We start from the raw sequence: 21,773 nt of genomic DNA on the forward strand, positions 1-21,773 counted from the left end.
AATGCACAGAGCAATAATAATTATTATGTCCTTCTGTGTGTACTTTCCAAAACGTGCAATTTGCTACCACAATTACCAAATTCATTTTCTGCAGGCTTCTAAAATAGCACTTCAAACACTAACACTTATCAACCACCAAATCATAAAAGAATGCCATAAACTTACTGTAAGCCAAGAAATTTTTGTGGTATTGAATTTTTAAGGATTGCCAAAATGTGGTAAAATTAGTAATTTTTGTGTAATAAATCTTTGTGGTTAAGACATCGATTTCCATACAACTTGTACCAGGGCTGTAAAATATTTAAATTTTGTTGATAAGATGTCCACAAAAACCATGAAAACTTGTATCCCATGAAATTTCTTGCCTTACAGTAACTAGCTAGTGTCTTTCATTAGTATCTTTCTTTCTCCCCTCATCTTTGACTTCAAATAACAACTGTGCATAGGTTCACTGATACTGGTGACCAATGTTTTACAACATTATTATGGCATATATACATTAGCACATCATTCTAAACATTGGTATAGAGGTAAAGTGATACCTTTTTGTACTTCAGGTGATTGAGAGGCACTATCCTTCAACATTTCTTCAATTTTCCTTCTGTACTCCTGTAACATTAGTGCATTTAGAATAAAGAATTAATGTTTCAAAGATACTCTAAACAATCCCTTTACAGTATTGCAACACTACACATACATATTATCTAATCCAAAACAGCCAAGCTGTAAAAAAAGTGTGCGGCCCTCAGAAAGGCTATGGTGAAAAAAGATGTGAAATCCAAGGTGGCGGCCAAGAAATGGCTGTGATGGTAGGTTAATGGTAAAAATTTTAATAATGACAATTCAGGTAAATTTTGTGAAGCGGCACAAAAATTCACCTGAATTGTCGTTATTATAATTTTTACCATTAACCTACCATCACAGCCATTTCTTGGCCGCCACCTTGGATTTCACATCTTTTTTCACCATAGCCTTTCTGAGGGCCGCACACTTTTATTACAGCTTGGCTGTTTTGGATTAGATTTCATTTCTTTTTGTATTTGTATACCCCAAAGCCGGCCTATGGCCAGCTTGGGACTTTTTTAACCTATGTTTTTTTTCTTTACTACAGGAAGAAGAAAAGATGAAGTAGATGTACTTTAAATATTTTATCAGTAAATGTATATACAAATTATATATATGTGACCGGATTTGCGAAAAGGGGTCTTCCACACACATCCAATTTACGAACTTTGGCAGTTCATAATGTCAGATAGGAAAATAGTATTGCCTTGAAATTTGGACAGTGATGAGTAACAACATAGGTTAATACATGAACAAAATTTCAGGTTAGTATCTTCTTTGAGCACAAAGGTATGGTCATTCAAGTTCATAGAATTGGATGTGTGTGGAAGACCCTTTTTCGCAAATCCGGTAAAATATAATACATATGTGACCGGATTTGCGAAAAGGGGCCTTCCACACATCCAATTTGCCAACATTGACAATTGATAACTTCAGATTGGAAAGAGCTATTGCCTTGAAATTTGGGCAGTGGTGATTTCTTTGCAGCTGAACTCTCTACATGATGGTTTCTTTGTAGCTGAACTCTCTACAAGGTAATTTCTTCTAGCTGATCTCTCTACAGGGAGATTTGTTTGTAGCTGAACTATCTACAAGGTAACTTCTTCTAGCTGATCTCTCTACAGGGTGATTTGTTTGTAGCTGAATTCTGTACAGGTGATTTGTTTGCAGCTGAGCTCTTTACGGTTTCTTTGTAGCTTAACTCTCTACAAAGTAACTTCTTCTAACTGATCTTTCTACAGGGTGATTTGTTTGTAGCTGAACTATCTACAAGGTAATTTCTTCTAGCTGATCTCTCTACAGGCTGATTTGTTTGTAGCTGAATTCTGTACAGGTGATTTGTTTGCAGCTGAGCTCTTTACAGAATGGTTTCTTTGTAGCTGAACTCTCTACAAGGTAACTTTTCTAGCTGATGTCTCTACAAGGTGACTAGTTTGTAGCTGAACTCTCTACATGGTGGTTTCTTTGTAACTAAACTTTCTACAAGGTGACTTCTTCTAGCTGATCTTTCAATAGGGTGATTTGTTTGTAGCTTCACTCTCTACAAGGTAACTTCTTCTAGCTGATCTCTCTACAGGGAGATTTGTTTGTAGCTGAACTCTCTACAGGTGATCTGAATTCTGTACAGGTGATTTGTTTGCAGCTGAGCTCTTTACAGAATGGTTTCTTTGTAGCTGAACTCTCTACAAGGTAACTTTTCTAGCTGATGTCTCTACAAGGTGGCTAGTTTGTAGCTGAACTCTCTACATGGTGGTTTCTTTGTAACTGAACTTTCTACAAGGTGACTTCTTCTAGCTGATCTTTCAATAGGATGATTTGTTTGTAGCTTCACTCTCTACAAGGTAACTTCCTCTAGCTGATCTCTCTACAGGGTGATTTGTTTGTAGCTGAATTCTGTACAGGTGATTTGTTTGCAGCTGAGCTCTTTACAGAATGGTTTCTTTGTAGCTGAACTCTCTAAAAGGTAACTTCTTCTAACTGATCTTTCTACAGGGCAATTTGCTTGTGGCAGAATTTTATACAGGGTGATTTCTTTGTAGCTGAACTCTCTACATGGTGGTTTCTTTGTAGCTGAACTCTCTACAAAGTAATTTCTTCTAGCTGATCTCTCTACAGGGTGATTTGTTTGTAGCTGAATTCTGTACAGGTGATATGTTTGCAGCTGAGCTCTTTACAGAATGGTTTCTTTGTAGCTGAACTCTCTAAAAGGTAACTTCTTCTAACTGATCTTTCTACAGGGAAATTTGCTTGTTGCAGAATTTTATACAGGGTGATTTCTTTGCAGCTGAACTCTCTACTTGGTGGTTTCTTTGTAACTGAACTATGTACAAGGTAATTTCTTCTAGCTGACCTCTCTACAGGGTGATTTGTTTGTAGCTGAATTCTGTACAGGTGATTTGTTTACAGCTGAGCTCTAAACAGAATGGTTTCTTTGTAGCTGAACTCTCTACAAGGTAACTTCTTCTAGCTGATGTCTCTACAAGGTTACTAGTTTGTAGCTGAACTCTCTACATGGTGGTTTCTTTGTAACTGAACTTTCTACAAGGTGACTTCTTCTAGCTGATCTCTCTACAGGGAGATTTGTTTGTAGTTGAACTCTCTACAGGTGATTTGTTTGAAGCTGAACTCTCTAAATGATGGTTTCTTTGTAGCTGAACTCTCTACAAGCAAACTTCTTCTAGCTGATCTCTCTACAGGGTGATTTGCTTGTAGCTGAACTCTCTACAAGGTAACTTCTTCTAGCTGATGTCTCTACAAGGTTACTAGTTTGTAGCTGAACTCTCTACATGGTGGTTTCTTTGTAACTGAACTTTCTACAAGGTGACTTCTTCTAGCTGATCTCTCTACAGGGAGATTTGTTTGTAGTTGAACTCTCTACAGGTGATTTGTTTGAAGCTGAACTCTCTAAATGATGGTTTCTTTGTAGCTGAACTCTCTACAAGCAAACTTCTTCTAGCTGATCTCTCTACAGGGTGATTTGCTTGTAGCTGAACTATCTACAAGATAACTTCTTCTAGCTGATCTCTCTACATGGTGATTTGTTTGTAGCCTCTCTACATGGTGATTTGTTTGTAGCTGAATTCTGTATAGATGATTTGTTTGCAGCTGAATTCTGTATAGGCGATTTGTGTGCAGCTGAGCTCTTTAAATAATGGTTTCTTTGTAGCTGAACTCTCTCAAGGTAACTTCTTCTAGCTGATGTCTTTACAGGGTCACTAGTTTGTAGCTGAATTCTCTACATGGTGGTTTCTTTGTAACTGAACTCTCTACAAGGTAACTTTTTCTAGCTCATCTTTTCATCTTTCTACAGGGTGATTTATTTGTAGCTGAATTCTGTACAGGTGATTTGTTTGCAGCTGAGCTCTTTAAAGAATGGTTTCTTTGTAGCTGAACTCTCTACAAGGTAACTTCTTCTAGCTGATGTCTCTACAAAGTCACTAGTTTGTAGCTGAACTCTCTACATGGTGGTTTCTTTGTAACTGAACTCTCTACAAGGTGACCTCTTCTAGCTGATCTTTCTACAGGGTGATTTGTTTGAAGCTGAACTCTCTACAAGGTAACTTCTTCTAGCTGATGTCTCTACAAAGTCACTAGTTTGTAGCTGAACTCTCTACATGGTGGTTTCTTTGTAACTGAACTCTCTACAAGGTGACCTCTTCTAGCTGATCTTTCTACAGGGTGATTTGTTTGTAGCTGAACTCTCTACATGATCGTTTCTTTGTAGCTGAACTCTCTACAAGGTAACTTCTTCTAGCTAATCTCTCTACAGGGAGATTTGTTTGTAGCTGAACTCTCTACATGATGGTTTCTTTGTAGCTGAACTCTCTGCAAGGTAACTTCTTCTATTGATCTCTCCACAGGGCGATTTGTTTGTAGCTGAACTCTCTACATGGTGGTTTCTTTGTAGCTGAACTCTACAAGGTGATTTTTTCTAGCTGAACTATCCCTTTCCATAGTTGCATGAACTCCCTACAAGGTAACTTCTTCTAGCTGATCTCTCTACAGGGTGACTTGTGTGTAGCTGATCTCTATACAGGTTTCTTGTTTCTAGCTGATCTCTTGAATTCTCTTCAGGGTGACTGCTCTATTAGGATGACTGCTCTATTAGAGTATCTCGATCTCGCACTTGCTGCACCAAGTTGGATTTCGTGTTATAACTCCGTGGCTTTAAGTCTGATTCTTCTACACCATTGATGAGCCTTTCTAAGATGATTACTCCATCTGTACAACGATTTTCAAAGCATTACCCCAAGCGGTTTATCTGGTAGGCGTGGCAAGCAGTCGATTTTTTTATTAGCTAATCTCGATTGCGTAATTGTTACACACTGTTGGTTTTTTCGTTGTATCTTCCTGTTTTTTAGCTCGATTTCTTTCAAACCACAAAACGTTTGAGGTTCAATAGTTAACCTATTCACCCACCGATTTTCAGCTTCTTCCCATACGCGGTTTACCCTGTAGGCGTGACAACATATTGGTGTTATTTTTCGTCAATAATCGCTCATAACTCTTTGCCTGTTTATCGTATTCCAGCCAAAGTTGGTACCAATATGCACCTTTATATCCCCCTTCTGTGTACCAAATTTCAAGGCAATCGGATATGGCGTTCGAGTTTTATAGCAGTTTTTGTAAGTGTGCGACAAGAAAAAGAACAATAAGAAGAAAAAAAACGAAGAAACTGAGCCAATTTTTGAAGTCGCATATCTCGGGAACGCGCGAAGCGGTTTCGCTCAAATTTGGAACGTGGAGTGCTGCAGTTGGAGGGCATGTCCACAGCAAAAATCGTCTTGTTTCATCAAGGAATCACAGAGCTACGGAGGTGCGAAAATTGCGTTTTCTTTCTTGCTATCAATATACTCACGGGTGTTACGCGCCGGCTTCTTGGGCCGCACGACACACTACCGTGTGTCTTGATACCTGTATATATAGTTCCATGTATTATTTGGCTACTTTGCACACAACTGAATCTCATGAAAACAAAATACACATTACCCTATACCTTTTAACATCAGTAACAGCTTATACATCTGTATCATGTGTAAGGCCACTATATATCACATAATATAAGAGGAGATAAGGCTATACCTATTTGAAAAGTTATTGCTTGGACCTGACCAACTAAATTTTCCATGGATTATAGTAAAATAAGACCATGAAATTTACAATTGTTCCAAAAAGAAGATAATTCAAATTTTAAACTTGCCAGTTGTTTTAATAAAATGCATTGTACAAACTTTTGCTCTTGTAAAGCATTATTATTTCAAAGTTATCTATGAACATATAGATCATTGGAAACAGCATGCTATAATTTCTAGTTCATGACATCCATTTGAGCTAGTACTATACAAAAACTTTATAGCACTGTCTGTTAATATCTCACTGTCCTATGTGTGCAACTACAAACCCTGTTTAGATTCCTTCATAACAGCTTGGTGGCTTGTAACTTGTTTGACATGTCTGTAGACAATGCAGTAGCTGTATATTTCTTCATTGACTGAGTCATTTTTCTGGTACCAGGATTTGGCAAATAACATAGGTATGGCCTAACACACTACGTAATGTTTTAATAAAAATGAATTAAATATTTTTGATTATTCATCAATCCTTCTCATCCAAATTTTATTATATACTTCAAACTTGTTTTTAACTCCACTTTCTCACACTTTATAGGTATAGTCTTACTAATACCACTCCCAATTGTTAGCTTCACAGTTCTGTGTAGCTCATTCTAAATATGTCATGCTTATTGCAACATCTGCACAACGCATACTTTCCAGGGACGTAGGAAACATGGGTGCATGGGCACCCATAAATATTTCCAGTGGCGTAACTAACGGGTGTCAGCACACTGTATTATATTATATTACTGAAACGATTGAGATACTCTAATAGAGCAGTCAATGACTCTAATAAAGCAGTCACAGTATTCATTCAGAGAAGTTGTGTAGTCAACTATGTCGTTATAAAATATTTTCAGCAATAGAAGTTGCAGCCATTGTTATCAGCTTGAGACTTTTTTTTTGGTCTCAGCTTTACCACTGTGCACCCATAAGTTAAATATCTTCCCAGGGGCGGATTTAGGATTTATAAAAGGGGGGGGCTACCTCCAGGTCTAATCTCTTGGGTAGAGATGTGCAAAGCATGCTGGAACTAGGGGGGTATGGGGCATGCCCCCCCAGGAAAATTTTGAAAAATAGTTGCTAAAATACTGCAATTTGGAGACATTTCCCCATAAAATTCATAATATTTTCTGCCTGTAGATATTTTATATACTGCCTTTAGATTATAGGTATGGCTCTCTGAAGCATTTTGCTCATGGAAAAGCTTGGATAGGTACAGACAACCAAGTACATGATGCACCCCTCTCACAATTGCACAACACTGAATAGGTGCATGCTAGAATAATAATGTTGAAAGTGGAAAATTTTGAAATATGAACAATACAAGATTGAATCTGAGAGCATTTTTAATGTAAATGGTGTACCTGAATTAAGTATTGCCATACATATTAACTACACAAGTAGATGAATGAAGCCCTTTAAACAGACCAATGCACTTCATTGTATGTATAGGTGCAGGCAGATTTGGAAAAATTCCATAACAGAACCAACTACATGTTTCCAGTGAATGTTCTATTAGAGTAGTTAGCTGACTGTTCTATTAGAGTATCTCGATCTTGTACACCTCCAATGCTGATCCGGGTCCTTGTTGCATAAACTTTAGCATAAATCCACTGATAATACCTTGGAAAGATGTTTATAAGGTGGTTTTATGAGTATTTGTATTATTAGTGATCATATAATTATGCTAAGACAAAATTTCATTATAATACTCAGCATATTGATCAAGTAAAGCCTAAATATGAAGGGGTGGGCTTCAGCCCCCAAAGCCCCCTCCCTGGATCCGCCCCTGCTTCCTACGCGCCCTTTCCTTTTTGTGTGTGTTATTTATATTTTATATTATGTGGTGGGTTATGAAATTTCTGCTGGCCATAAACTGATTTGTAATCAGTTTTCCTATAGTTTTTATGCATGTGTGTACTCTGAAAGTGTTAATTGTTATGAGTTATTTAGTAGTTTGTTTCTCAATACAATCAGGTAAATTATCACCCACCTCAGTGATGATTAAAATTGTGTGATAAACAATTCTTTATAACATACAGAATAAGAGACAGTACATTTGAAGTTCCCAGCAGTTCTGCTGTTGATATAATAGCCTATAACATTAGCCAATTCTAACTTGTATGCATTTTGAAAATCCTACATTGTTTATTGATTGTTGTACCAAGGTAGTTTTTATAGATAGTAATAGTGATCTAATCAAAAACAGCTAAGCTGTAAAAAAAGGTGCGGCTCCAAAAAGGCCATGGTGAAAAAAGATGTGAAATCCAAGGTGGCGGCCAAGAAATGGCTATGATGGTAGGTTAATGGTAAAAATTTTAATAACGACAATTCAGGTGAATATGGTCTTGGCACAAAATTCACCTGAATTGTCGTTATTAAAATTTTTACCATTAACCTACCATCACAGCCATTTCTTGGCCGCCACCTTGGATTTCAAATCTTTTTTCACCATGGTCTTTTTGGGGCCGCACCTTTTTTTACAGCTTAGCTGTTTTTGATTAGATTTCACTTCTTTTTGTGTTTGTATTATGGCCGGCTTTGGGGATTTTCTTTTCTTTACCACAGGAAGAAGAAAAGATGAAGTAGATGTTAAATACTTTAAATATTTTATCAGTAAATGTACAAATTATATATATATATATATATATATATATATATATATATATAATACATATATTTATTACAGAACACTCTACACGGTGGTTTCTGTATAACTGAACACTCTACAAAATGACTTCTTGTAGCTGATATTTCTACAAGGCGATTTGTTTGTAGCTGAACTCTCTACATGATGGTTTCTTCGCAGCTGAACTCTCTACATGGTGGTTTCTTTGCAACTGAACTCTCTACAACATGGTTTCTTTGCAGCTGAACTCTCTACAAGGTAACTTCTTCTAGCTGATGTCTCTACAGGGTCACTTGTTTGTAGTTGAACTCTCTACATGATGGTTTCTTTGTAGCTGAACTCTCTACAAGGTAACTTCTTCTAGCTGATGTCTCTACAGGGTCACTAGTTTGTAGCTGAACTCTCTGTATGGTGGTTTCTTTGTAACTGAACTCTCTACAAGGTGATTTCTTCTAGCTGATCTTTCTACAAGGTGATTTGTTTATAGTTGAACTCTCTACATGATGGTTTCTTTGCAGCTGAACTCTCTGCAAGGTAACTTCTTTAGTTGATCTCTGCACAGGGTGAATTGTTTGTAGCTGAGCTCTCTACAAGTAACCTCTTCTAGCTGATCTCTCTACAGAGTGATTTGTTTGTAGCTGAGCTCTCTACAAGTGACCTCTTCTAGCTGATCTCTCTACAGAGTGATTTGTTTGTAGCTGAACTCTCTACATGGTGGTTTCTTTGCAACTGAACTCTCTACAAGGTGACTTCTTCTAGCTGATCTTTCTACAGGGTGATTTGTTTGTAGCTGAACTCTCTACAAACAACTTCTTCAAACTGATCTCTGTACAGGGTGAATTGTTTGTAGCTGATCTCTCTACAAGGTAACTTCTTCTAGCTGATCTCTATACAGAGTGACTTGTTTGTAGCCGAACTCTCTACATGATGGTTTCTTTGTAGCTGAATTCTCTAAAAGTAACTTCTTCTAGCTGATCTTTCTACAGGGTGATTTGTTTGCAGCTGAATTCTCCACAAGGTAATTTTGTTGCAACTGAACTGTCTACATGGTGATTTCTTGTAGCTGAGCTCTCTACAAGGTGACTTCTTCTAGCTGAACTCTCTACAGAGTGATCTTTTCATAGCTGAAACTCTCTACAGGGTGATTTGTTTGCAGCTGAACTCTCTACATGATGGATTCTTTGTAGCTGAACTCTCTACAAGGTGACTTCTTCTTGCTGAACTCTCTACAGGGTGAATTGTTTGTAGCTGATCTCTCTACATGATAGTTTCTTTGTAGTTGAACTCTCTACATGATGGTTTCTTTGTAGCTGAACTCTCTACAAAGTACCTTCTTCTAGCTGATGTCTCTACAGGGTCACTAGTTTGTAGCTGATCTCTCTACATGATAGTTTCTTTGTAGTTGAACTCTCTACATGGTGGTTTCTTTGTAACTGAACTCTCTACAAGGTGACTTCTTCTAGCTGATCTTTCTACAAGGTAATTTGTTTATAGTTGAACTCTCTACATGATGGTTTCTTTGCAGCTGAACTCTCTGCAAGGTAACTTCTTTAGCTGATCTCTGCACAGGGTGAATTGTTTGTAGCTGAGCTGTCTACAAGTGATCTCTTCTAGCTGATCTCTCTACAGAGTGATTTGATTGTAGCTGAACTCTCTACGGGTGATTTGTTTGTAGCTGAACTCTCTACAAAGAATTTCTTCAAACTGATCTCTGTACATGGTGAATTGTTTGTAGCTGAACTCTTACAAGGTAACTTCTTCTAGCTGATCTCTATACAGAGTGACTTGTTTGTAGCTGAACTCTCTACATGATAGTTTCTTTGTAGCTGAATTCTCTAAAAAGTAACTTCTTCTAGCCTATCTTTCTACAGGGTGATTTGTCTGCAGCTGAATTCTCCACAAGGTAATTAGGTTGCAACTGAACTCTCTACATGGTGATTTCTTGTAGCTGAGCTCTCTACAAGGTGACTTCTTCTAGCTGAACTATCTACAGAGTGATCTTTTCGTAGCTGAAACTCTCTACAGGGTGATTTGTTTGCAGCTGAACTCTCTACATGATGGATTCTTTGTAGCTGAACTCTCTGCAAGGTAACTTCTTTAGCTGATCTCTGCACAGGGTGAATTGTTTGTAGCTGAGCTCTCTACAAGTGACCTCTTCTAGCTGATCTCACTACAGAGTGATTTGTTTGTAGCTGAACTCTCTACAGGTGATTTGTTTGTAGCTGAACTCTCTACATGGTGGTTTCTTTGTAACTGACCTCTCTACAAGGTGACTTCTTCTAGCTGATCTTTCTACAGGGTGATTTGTTTGTAGCTGAACTCTCTACAAAGAACTTCTTCAAACTGATGTCTGTACAGGGTGAATTGTTTGTAGCTGAACTCTCTACAAGGTAACTTCTTCTAGCTGATCTCTATACAGGGTGATTTGTTTGCAGCTGAACTCTCTACATGATGGATTCTTTGTAGCTGAACTCTCTACAAGGTGACTTCTTCTAGCTGAACTCTCTACAGAGTGATCTTTTCATAGCTGAAACTCTCTACAGGGTGATTTGTTTGCAGCTGAACTCTCTACATGATGGATTCTTTGTAGTTGAGCTCTCTACAAGGTGACTTCTTCTTGCTGAACTCTCTACAGGGTGAATTGTTTGTAGCTGATCTCTCTACATGATAGTTTCTTTGTAGTTGAACTCTCTACAAGGTAACTTCTTCTAGCTGATCTTCCTACACAACAATTTGTTTGTAGCTGATTTCTCTACTGGATGATTTGTTTGCAGCTGAACTCTCTACCAACATTGAAACCGGGTCACTAGTGCTGACCCGGATGACCCACTGACCCGGATAGCAATCCGGGTCAGACCCGGATGTGATCCGGATTGACCCGGATTAATTAAAGCCGAGACGTGCTTCGGCTAGTCTCGGGCGAGCGAACGAGTCTACATTTTGAGCGTTTGATTCGTGTTGAGTAAATATTGCAACTTCAGCCTAGCTGTAGGTTGAAGAAAAAAAAAAAGGTCTTCACCTACTGACAATAGCTACCCCTCACCATAGATACCCTCAGTTTCATGCTACATACTGCACTTACTAACAAATAGGCATGACTGAGCATATGTTGGTAATGCGATAAGTAGGCGTGGCTCACGAAAGAGCTACGCGATAGCGTTTATAAGTTCCACGTCGTCAAACGAACAATTTTGTTTCTCACGTGATCCAATCCGGGTCAGACCCGGATAAATTGTAAACCGGGTCAGACCCGGATGACCCGGAGAAAATGTGACCCGAATGACCCGACCCGGTTTCAACGCTGCTCTCTACATGGTGGTTTCTTTGTAGCTGAGCTCTCTACAAGGTGACTTCTTCTAGCTAAACTCTCTACAGAGTGATCTTTTCGTAGCTTTAACTCTCTACAGGGTGATTTATTTGCAGCTGAACTCTCTACATGATGGATTCTTTGTAGCTGAACTCTCTACAAGGTGACTTCTTCTTGCTGAACTCTCTACAGGGTGAATTGTTTGTAGCTGATCTCTCTACATGATAGTTTCTTTGTAGTTAAACTCTCTACAAGGTAACTTCTTCTAGCTGATCTTTCTACACAGCAATTTGTTTGTAGCTGATTACTCTACAGGATGATTTGTTTGCGGCTGAACTCTCTACATGGTGGTTTCTTTGTAGCTGAACTCTCTACAAGGTGACTTCTTCTAGCTGAACTCTCTACAGGGTGATCTTTTTGTAGATGATCTCTCTAAAGAGTGATTTGTTTGCAGCTGACCTCTCTACATGATGGTTTCTTTGTAGCTGAACGCTCTACAAGGTAACCTCTTCTAGCTGATCTCTCTACAGGGTGAACTGTTTGCAGCCGAACTCTCTGCAGGGTGATTTAAACGCTCTACAGGGTGATTTGTTTGCAGCTGAACTCTCTACATGATGGTTTATTTGTAACTGAACTCTCTACAAGGTAACTTCTTCTAGCTGATCTTTCTACAGGGCGGTTTGTTTGTAGCTGAATTCTCTGCAAGGTGATTTATTTGCAGCTGAACTCTCTATAGGGTGAATTCTTCTAGCTGAACTCTCTACAGGGTGATCTTTTCATAGCTGAACTCTCTCCAGGGTGATTTTTTTCAGCTGAACTCTCTACATGATGGTTTCTTTGTAGCTGAACTCTCTACAAGGTGACTTCTTCTAGCTGATCTCTCTACAGGGTGATTTGTTTCTAGGTGAACCCTCTACAGGGTGACTTGCCTGTAGCTGAATTGTCTATCAGATTAACTGGTTGTAGCTGAATTCCCTACAGAATAACTTGCAATGTAATATAATTGTTTGATGGAGTAAGTTATAAACGTAGCCTAATGCTCTATTAGGGTGACTGTCCTATTAGAGTATCTCAATCTCGCATTTGCAACACGTAGTTGGCTTTTGAATCATAACTCAGTGGTTTCTAATCCGATTCTTCTGTACTACTGCAAGGACTTTCTATGATGATTATTCCAGCTACACACCGATTTTCAGCTCATTGCTCTAAGCGGTTTGCCTGGTAGGCGTGAAAACTAATAGTTTTTTTATTCATAAAAATCGATTGCGTAATTGTGACACAGGTTGGGTTTTGTGTCATATCTCCATGGTCTTTATCTCGATTCTCTTCAAACCACAAAAAGGCACTCCTATGATGGTTACTCCATCCACTTATCAATTTTCAACTCATTCCTCCAAGTGGTTTACCCTGTAGGCGTGACAGACCTTCGACCTTATTTTACGCACATAATCGGTCATAACTCCGTGAATGTTAATCGGATTCCTACCAAAGTTGGTACTGAGATCCGCCTTAATGAGCCCTTCAAGTGTGCCAAATTGCAGCCCGATTGGAGCACGCATGTGTGTTTTTTGGTGGATTTTGCGAAATGTGTGAAATGAAGAAGTAGTAGAAGAAAAAAACGAAGAAATTAAAACGAAATTTTGTTCGCTCGAATCTCGGAAATAGCTGTACCGATTTTCTTCAAATTTGGTATGTAGACTCCCATAAGGACTTCTGTAGCAAATTTTCAACCAAATTTGCTACAGACTCCCATAAGGACGTCTGTAGCAAATTTGGTTCCAATCGGATAAGGGATCACAGAGCTACATAGGTGTGAAAATTGCGTTTTCTTTCTTCCTGTTAATATACTCACGGTGTGGCGCGCCGGCTTCTTGGGCCGCACGACATGTGTCTTGATATTAAATCATGAAACACTTCATGTACAAATAAAAACCAATGATGTTCTTGGTTTACCTAACAATGACATACTGTGTAAATAGAGTAAGGTAAACTAATTGTTGTGAGTAATCACAAAATATAGACTCATGGCCCTGACTTATAAGATAGTGAAATTTTATGTGACATAGTAATACTGTACAGTTTAATATCACCGCAACTGATGTATTGTTGCATGCATTATAGAATATATATAATCCATACCAATGAGGTTGTGTGAGGATTAAGTACTGCTGACAACATACGACTTATAAAGCAATTACATAGTAAATGTTGTTGAGGGCTATACATATGAAAATGGAGTATGTATACCATACCTCATTAAATTTGCTGAAGTCCATTTTGAGCTCCTCCACAAAACACTTCACTGTACTGATTGCCTCTCCATCAACAGCATCATGTAGGGGAGTGTTGTGATCCTGTAATGATAATTAACATTTCAACATCATCACATTAATCTTGTAGTAGTTATGTACTACATGTACTATCATACATCATTTTCAATGTTTATACAGCTTGGTAAGGGGAATTTAACATGTACTGTATATTGTGACATCCAGACACACAAATCACACAGGCGTTTATGCTGTATAATAATGAATGAATTTCATGAAAACAAATGTTGCCCCTAGCAACCTGAATTTTATAATATCTGTAGGGGTAAATATCTATAGTAACATCTCCAAATTTTAAAAGGATAGCATAGATAGGTCATGAGATATAACATTTTAAAGTTTGTCATTTTTCCATACATTGTCTATGATAGGGGGCAACAGTTGCCCTTCTGGACAATCACATAAATAATGTGTGGGAAAACAACAAATTCAATTAATGTCATTTCTCAATTTAACATTATTTGTAGGTGTGAATCTCACAATTAACCTCTCCAAATTTTAAAACAATAGATCATGAGATATGACATTTTGAAATTTGTGGTTTTTCCATACATTATCCATGTGATTTCCCAGAAGGGACAACTGTTACTTCCTCCCATAGATAATGTATGCAAAAACTGCAAACTTATAAAATTGCTATCCTTTGAACAATTGGAGACATTACTGTTGACATTCACACCTACAAAATAAGGTAAAATCCAGGTTGCTAGGGGAAACAGTTTAAAATTCATCATTATGAAATTCGTCTACTATTTCAAACTTTAAAATAGTCATGAAGTATTCAATTTTAACTTACTGTAAAATTGTATACTACACTGATTTGATAGATTACCTTTTTATGTCACTATAGAGCATCAATAATATAGATACTACAGATGGTGGACATGTGATCCCTGAAAACAGCTCACAAGTCAGAATGAAATAAGTTATGTTAGCTACATAGTACAACTGTCTCACTCATTACAGGGTCCCTACATTGTCCACAAACAGAGTAACACATGTTGAAGGATCTGGTGAATGATATATCCTTTACTTAGCAGATATCTACAGTATGTGAGCAAACTATCACCTAAAAGAGGCTAAAACAGACAAGAATGTGTGCTTCCAAGAAAGCAGTGTAGGTACATACCTGTAAATAGATTAAGTGTTTCATTGTACGACACTGACATTTATAAAATATCCTGTAATAGTGCAGTATTGATGGATGCACTTGGCTATATATGTCACTGTTAGCATACACAAGGTGCACGTAGTCCAACATAAAAATTTGCTTTCAATTCTAAACATTTTTATAGTCAAGGTAATTACAGTGATAAGTGATATCCATGCTAACACCTGGAGTACTATTAGCCCCTGCAGCTGACTGGAGTAACTAGGATAACACTAACTATGCCACCATAATCATTATAATAGACCAGCACATAAATACATCAAGTATTTTGCCAGGATAATTATCAATGTTTTGATGATTAAATGTACAATTTCAGTGCCAAAATACAGCAAAATAATTGCATTTCATTGCAAAGGAAACTTTAATGTTATAAACCTCACTGTTTCTGGGCTGATTATTCACATTTAAAGAAATAATCTCAATAGAACAGTGAGGAATAATACTCTTATACACACCATACTTGTAATAATAGCTTTGATTTTTAGCATAGCTCAAAAGTATAATAGGCTATTTTCAAAGTATAATTGGCTGAAGCCTATAAATGACATGGTATTTACTAAGGCTAGCTAGTTATATATGACACTATGACTATATCGATGTTCTATGAACTACATACAATGTATTGGTAAACAGTTCAGTATATTTCAGTGCATCTACCACATCTTGTTTAACAGTCAACAGGTTTTCCATGCTACAAATTGTGGGCTACAAATAGTGTTGTAGATATGAGCTGAAATGTCTACCTGAGGATTATATCTCATGTACAGTATAGTATATACATCTATCCTTCATGTAACTCATTACTACATGTACACATGTCAACTAACATTATTCTCACAGTAGATATTTCCTCCACACCTATACAACATCTTCACTATGTCAGTATGACCATTGAAAGCTGCCACATGTAATGGTGTATTACCAACCTGTATGAGAAAGCATTCACATGTACAAGAGTGCGTAAATCAAAAAACACACTAAATTGTTTATGTCCAACACACTCCAAATGTCAATTACACAGAAAATTATTTAAAAACACATTAATTATTATTAATGTAATAATTAATGTTTTATTGGTATTTGTTTTGATAACACCAAAGTAACAATTTGCAGTACTTCATTGTGGCCTTGCAAGATAAGGTTTGTCATACAATCTTATTGATCAAGTGGTAGAGCAAGTAGTAGACTAACACCTTGAACTGTATGTTCTATTAGAGTACCAGTATTTATTTTAGTGTCAGTAATTAAATTCAGACAATTTGCAAGTATTCAAAACCAATAGTGCCCAAACAGATAAGAACATCACCCACAACATAATTATCATTACATTTCATCATGAAATTTATTTAAATTATGCACTAGCTATTTTAAGGAACACTTCTGAAGTCAGCAAACTGCCTAGCAAATGTTTGACTTTCATAATTATACTCATGTATTTGAATATTTCCAATGCTTAGATATTGTCAACATAAAATCAACACACCACAAGCATGCAAATTGTAAGATGCATTGTTCTAATTTCTATTAGCTAGCTAGTGTTCTTCACCATCTGGTTGTAAGTTAACTGCAGTGCCAAGGCAGGTATTGGGGTCTTACTTTCCTAGAAAGCGGACTGCTTTGCTGTGACAAGTGGCATTTTAATACTATGACACCCACTTTCACTTCTTCTACATGAGCAGGATGAAGTGATCCATTAACTGATCCAGTCTCGTTTGTGGTGGTTTCAAGGATACTTGTATAAACTTACTTTTGCATGCATTTAGTCCTTATTCAAACTGATGCAATACTTGTTGATTCCACTAAAGTCAAGCAGCGAGCGTATCACAAATGTCTGTCTCAGGATGCAGATGGCAGATATATTTTTGAAAGGAGTTTCCAGTAAAGCCTTTTGTAAACACTTAAATTGGCAAAACTGAGTGGTGGGGCAAGGCATGGCACATAACTTGTCTCAGGCTGAACGTTTTCTAACAGTTAGAATGCCTCAGTTTTTATGTTGCATCATTCTAACACTGCCTACACAGTATTTATGTCTGTTTATAGCTTAATTGAATGCAAAGTGCTTATAAAAATTCTGAATTCTAACTCATACACTATGCTGGTATTATACTATATACACTGTAGTTTTTGTGCTCAAGGCTTGCAAATCAATCTAATATTTATGGTAGTATCAGTACTAGGCCTGAGTCAAATATGCTCAAAACGTTGCCAAAATGCTTTCAGGAATTTCTCAATTTTCACCTATTATGCTCTTCCACATTCCCATTATGCTTGCATTATGCTCCTAACATTTCTTACAATTACTTTGGAACATTTTTATCAGTGAATGCTCTATTAGATTATTTTGCAACAAAGTGACTGTTCTATTAGAGAGTATCAACCTAAGCAGCTTTGTACCATGCATTTGAATGCTTTATTGCAGTTTGCAGTTTTCACTGACCACTCTATTACGGAGTACCAATCTATTTTCATAGAATTAAACTCCATAGATTGAAATATCCACCCAATATACTAGCATTATGCTGGCCTATTACGCTTTTTATTATGCTGGCATATTTGACGTATGCCTAATCAGTACTATGTACACCACCTAATCAAATAGTTATGGTCTATCCTTTTAATTAAGGAAAACATCTGATTCTTTCTCAAAAATTTCTGGTAGTGAAGAAGGCTTACTATAATACTTATCTATCATTATATCAAATAGGAGGTTATATCCTTGAACACTGATAAACTTCAAGTTGAATAGTAACATCATTACTGCCAACACACACCACCTCTCTGTGTTAGAGCATGCAATACATTAAGAAACAGTTTCAACAATTTAATCTCAGCACATTACAGGAGCATTCTTATCAACAAATATCACAATATTGTCCTTTGCTAAATACAGCTATGATGAGAATTATAAGCCCGATAATCATTACTTCAGCAGCAAGCCAGATCAGCATGTTGACAATGGAAAATCTTATTGTATCATATTGTTGGGATCTGTGTTGATATATTTATGTTGTAAACACAGTTATCCCTAGTTTTGAAACTGCATGTTTAATGTGATGCAAACCATGGCCTGGACTACCACAATAGACCTTGATACAACAAATAATATACTTATGTAATATACTTTAATAAGGGAATCCAAAGACAAAATCTCTTCAATATTATTCACCTTGTTGGATTGGTTGATAAAGCACAAGTCCGTGTTTTCAAACTGTTTAACATCATCGTACAATAAGGTAGTACACCTGTAGGCATCTGTGATTCCCTCAAAATATTTACAGAAACCAGCCCCACAATACCTTTATGGGCTAGATTGTATCTGTACTACCAAGGTGTAAAACATGATATCACTGTGACCCAAAACACTTCCCATAAATTGCAATTGGCTACAAAAGTTTTAAAATCTCTGTTTAGTGTAATTTTCTACTGACTCACTGACTAACTAACCAACTGCCTGAGCAATTGTTTCACACAAGCATAACTTAATAATGGCTAACAGTATGTACTTGATGTTTTCAATTTTAGATACATGTACATGCTCAGTAGTTATAATGTATATAATCTAATAGAACAATTAATCATATTACAATGCAACACATAGAGACAGGTTAACACATTTTTAAATATTCATTTTGTACATATCAAGACACACGATAGTGTGTCGTGCGGCCCAAGAAGCCGGCGCGCCACACCGTGAGTATATTAACAGGAAAAAGAAAATGCAATTTTCACACCTATGTAGCTCTGTGATCCCTTATCCGATTGGAATCAAATTTGCTAGAGACGTGCCGCCCAGTTAGGGGAGTCTACATACCAAATTTGAAGAAAATCGCTCCAGCCATTTCCGAGATACGAGCGAACAAAATTTCGTTTTAATTTCTTCGTTTTTTTCTTCTTCATCTTCTTCATTTCGCACACTTCGCAAAATTCGCCATAAAACACGAATACGTGCTCGAATTGGGCTGAAATTTGGCACACTTAAGGTTACGGAATATTTTAAAATGCGTGGGCGGAACAAATTACAAAACCTGCTTTAAACCTAGCAGGGATAAATAATTTCAACAACTGTGTTGTGTTAGCAATACAACTAATTGTGCTTGTTTGTTTTTACTACAGAACAACGACTGTTCTTGGGTGTGTGGTCTACAATAGAGCGATGTTTAATAAAAACGCGCTGCCAAAAACCAGACTAACAGATTACTGAATCCTTATAATTTCAACACAAGTGGCTAAACAACTAAAATATCTAGGTCCTGTGGAAGCGATTTTTTAAGTTACTGGTAGTATAGACGTTTTATTGAACTTTTAGTAGTTTTTTCGGGTGAAACAAGCTCTTTGAAGGCTTGTATCCGAGTCACTTGGGAGAAACACGCCAAAAACGCTTCCACAGGACCTAACAAATTTAATATACAGTATCACTATGCCCCAGAAAAGCCAATAGAGCCTACAGCTTTTGCTGCATTTGGCGGTGGAAAAACATGGTAGTGACAGCTGGAGCTGAGCGATGTACGGGCTGGCTTACTTGTGTTACTACAACAAATTGTAGTGTTCCACCTGCCTCAAACTAAACTGTAGCTACATAAAAACATTAAATATGAACAAGAGTTCATATATACCTAAATATATATATTATGTACTCTTGATATGAAGGGCTTCATCTTCATTTAAAACTTTTCACGCTGCTAGACTGGTTTTATGGGCTTCTCAAAAAGTATCGATAGGCATTCAAAATTTTGAATGATTGCCCGTGACTATACCGTAACCTTAAAGGACTCATTAAGGCGGATCTCCTTACCAACTTTGGTAGGAATCCGATTAACATTCACGGAGTTATGACCGATTATTTGCGTAAAATAAGGTCGAAGGTCTGTCACGCCTACAGGGTAAACCCCTTGGAGGAATCAGTTGAAAATTGATATGTAGATGGAGCAACCATCGTAGGAGTGCCTTTTTGTGGTTTGAAAGGAATCGGGATAAAGGCCATGGAGATATGACACAAAACCCAACCTGTGTCAAAATTACGCGATCGATTTTTATGAATAAAAAAACTATTAGTTTTCGTGTCTACCAGGCAAACCACTTAGAGCAACGAGCTGAAAATCAGTATGTAGCTGGAATAATCATCATAGAAAGTTCTTGCAGTAGTACAGAAGAATCGGATTACAAATCACTGAGTTATGATTCGAAAGGCAACTACGTGCAGCAAATGCGAGATCGAGATACTCTAATAGAACAGTCACCCTAATAAAGCATTCAGCTGCATGTATAATTTACTCAGTTATATTACATTGCAAGTTATTCTGTAGGGAATTCAGCTACAAACAAGTCACCCTGTAGTCAGATCAGCTAGAAGAAGGTACTTAATAGAGAGTTCAGCTACAAAGAAGCTATCATGTAGAGAGTTCAGCTCAAATAAATAACCCTGTAGAGAATTCAGCTACAAACAAATTACCCTGTAGAGAGATCAGCTAGAAGAAGTTACCTTGCAGAGAGTTCAGTTACAAAGAAACAATCACGCAAAGAGTTTAGCTGCAAACAAATCACCCAGTAGAAAGTTCTGCTATGAACAGATCACACTGTAGAGAGTTCAGTTAGAACCAAGTCATCCTGTAGATAGATCAGCTAGAAGAAGTCACTTTGTAGAGAGTTCAGCTACAAAGAAACCACCATGTAAGAGAGTTCAGCTGCAAATAAATCACCTGTAGAGAGTTCAGCTAGGAACAAGTCGCCCTGTACAGAGATCAGCTAGAAACAAGTCATCCTATAGAGAGTTCAGCTAGAAGAAGTTACATTGTAGAGAGTTAAGTTACAAAGAAACTACCATGTAGAGAGTTCAGCTGCAAACAAATCGCCCTGTAGAGAATTCAGCTACAAACAAATCACCCTGTAGAAAGATCAGCTAGAAGAAGTTACCTTGTAGAGAGTTCAGCTAGAAACAAATCACCCTGTAGAGAGTTCAGCTAGAAACAAGTCACCCTGTAGAGAGATCAGCTAGAAACAAGTCATCCTGTAGAGAGTTCAGCTAGAAGAAGTTACATTGTAGAGAGTTCAGCTACAAAGAAACTACCATGTACAGAGTTCAGCTGCAAACAAATTGCCCTGTAGAGAATTCAGCTACAAACAAATCACCCTGTAGAAAGATCAGCTAGAAGAAGTTACCTTGTAGAGAGTTCAGCTAGAAACAAATCACCCTGTAGAGAGTTCAGCTAGAAACAAGTCACCCTGTAGAGAGATCAGCTAGAAACAAGTCACCCTGTAGAGAATTCAGCTAGAAGAAGTTACATTGTAGAGAGTTCAGCTACAAAGAAACTACCATGTAGAGAGTTCAGCTGCAAACAAATTGCCCTGTAGAGAATTCAGCTACAAACAAATCACCCTGTAGAAAGATCAGCTAGAAGAAGTTACCTAGTAGAGAGTTCAGCTAGAAACAAATCACCCTGTAGAGAGTTCAGCTAGAAACAAGTCACCCTGTAGAGAGATCAGCTAGAAACAAGCCACCCGTAGAGAGTTCAGTTAGAAGAAGTTACATTGTAGAGAGTTCAGCAGTTTAGCTGCAAACAAATCGCCCTGTAGAGAATTGAGCTACAAACAAATCACCCTGTAGAAAGATCAGCTAGAAGAAGTTACCTTGTAGAGAGTTCAGCTACAAACAAATCAC

At 37.4% G+C, this 21,773-nt stretch overlaps 1 protein-coding gene across 4 annotated transcripts in view; it reads right to left on the minus strand.

Annotated features, from left to right (window-relative positions):
* The window catches only part of LOC136257281 (uncharacterized), a 265,717-nt gene that overhangs the window by 42,711 nt on the left and 201,233 nt on the right, over positions 1-21,773 (minus strand). For all 4 annotated transcript variants that reach the window (XM_066050375.1, XM_066050376.1, XM_066050377.1 and 1 more), the window contains one exon: positions 543-609. In XM_066050375.1, coding sequence (XP_065906447.1) covers positions 543-609 — 67 coding nt within the window. The remainder of the gene's footprint in view (positions 1-542; positions 610-21,773) is intronic.

Source organism: Dysidea avara, chromosome 6 (assembly GCF_963678975.1).
Source record: "Dysidea avara chromosome 6, odDysAvar1.4, whole genome shotgun sequence".
NCBI lineage: Eukaryota > Metazoa > Porifera > Demospongiae > Dictyoceratida > Dysideidae > Dysidea > Dysidea avara.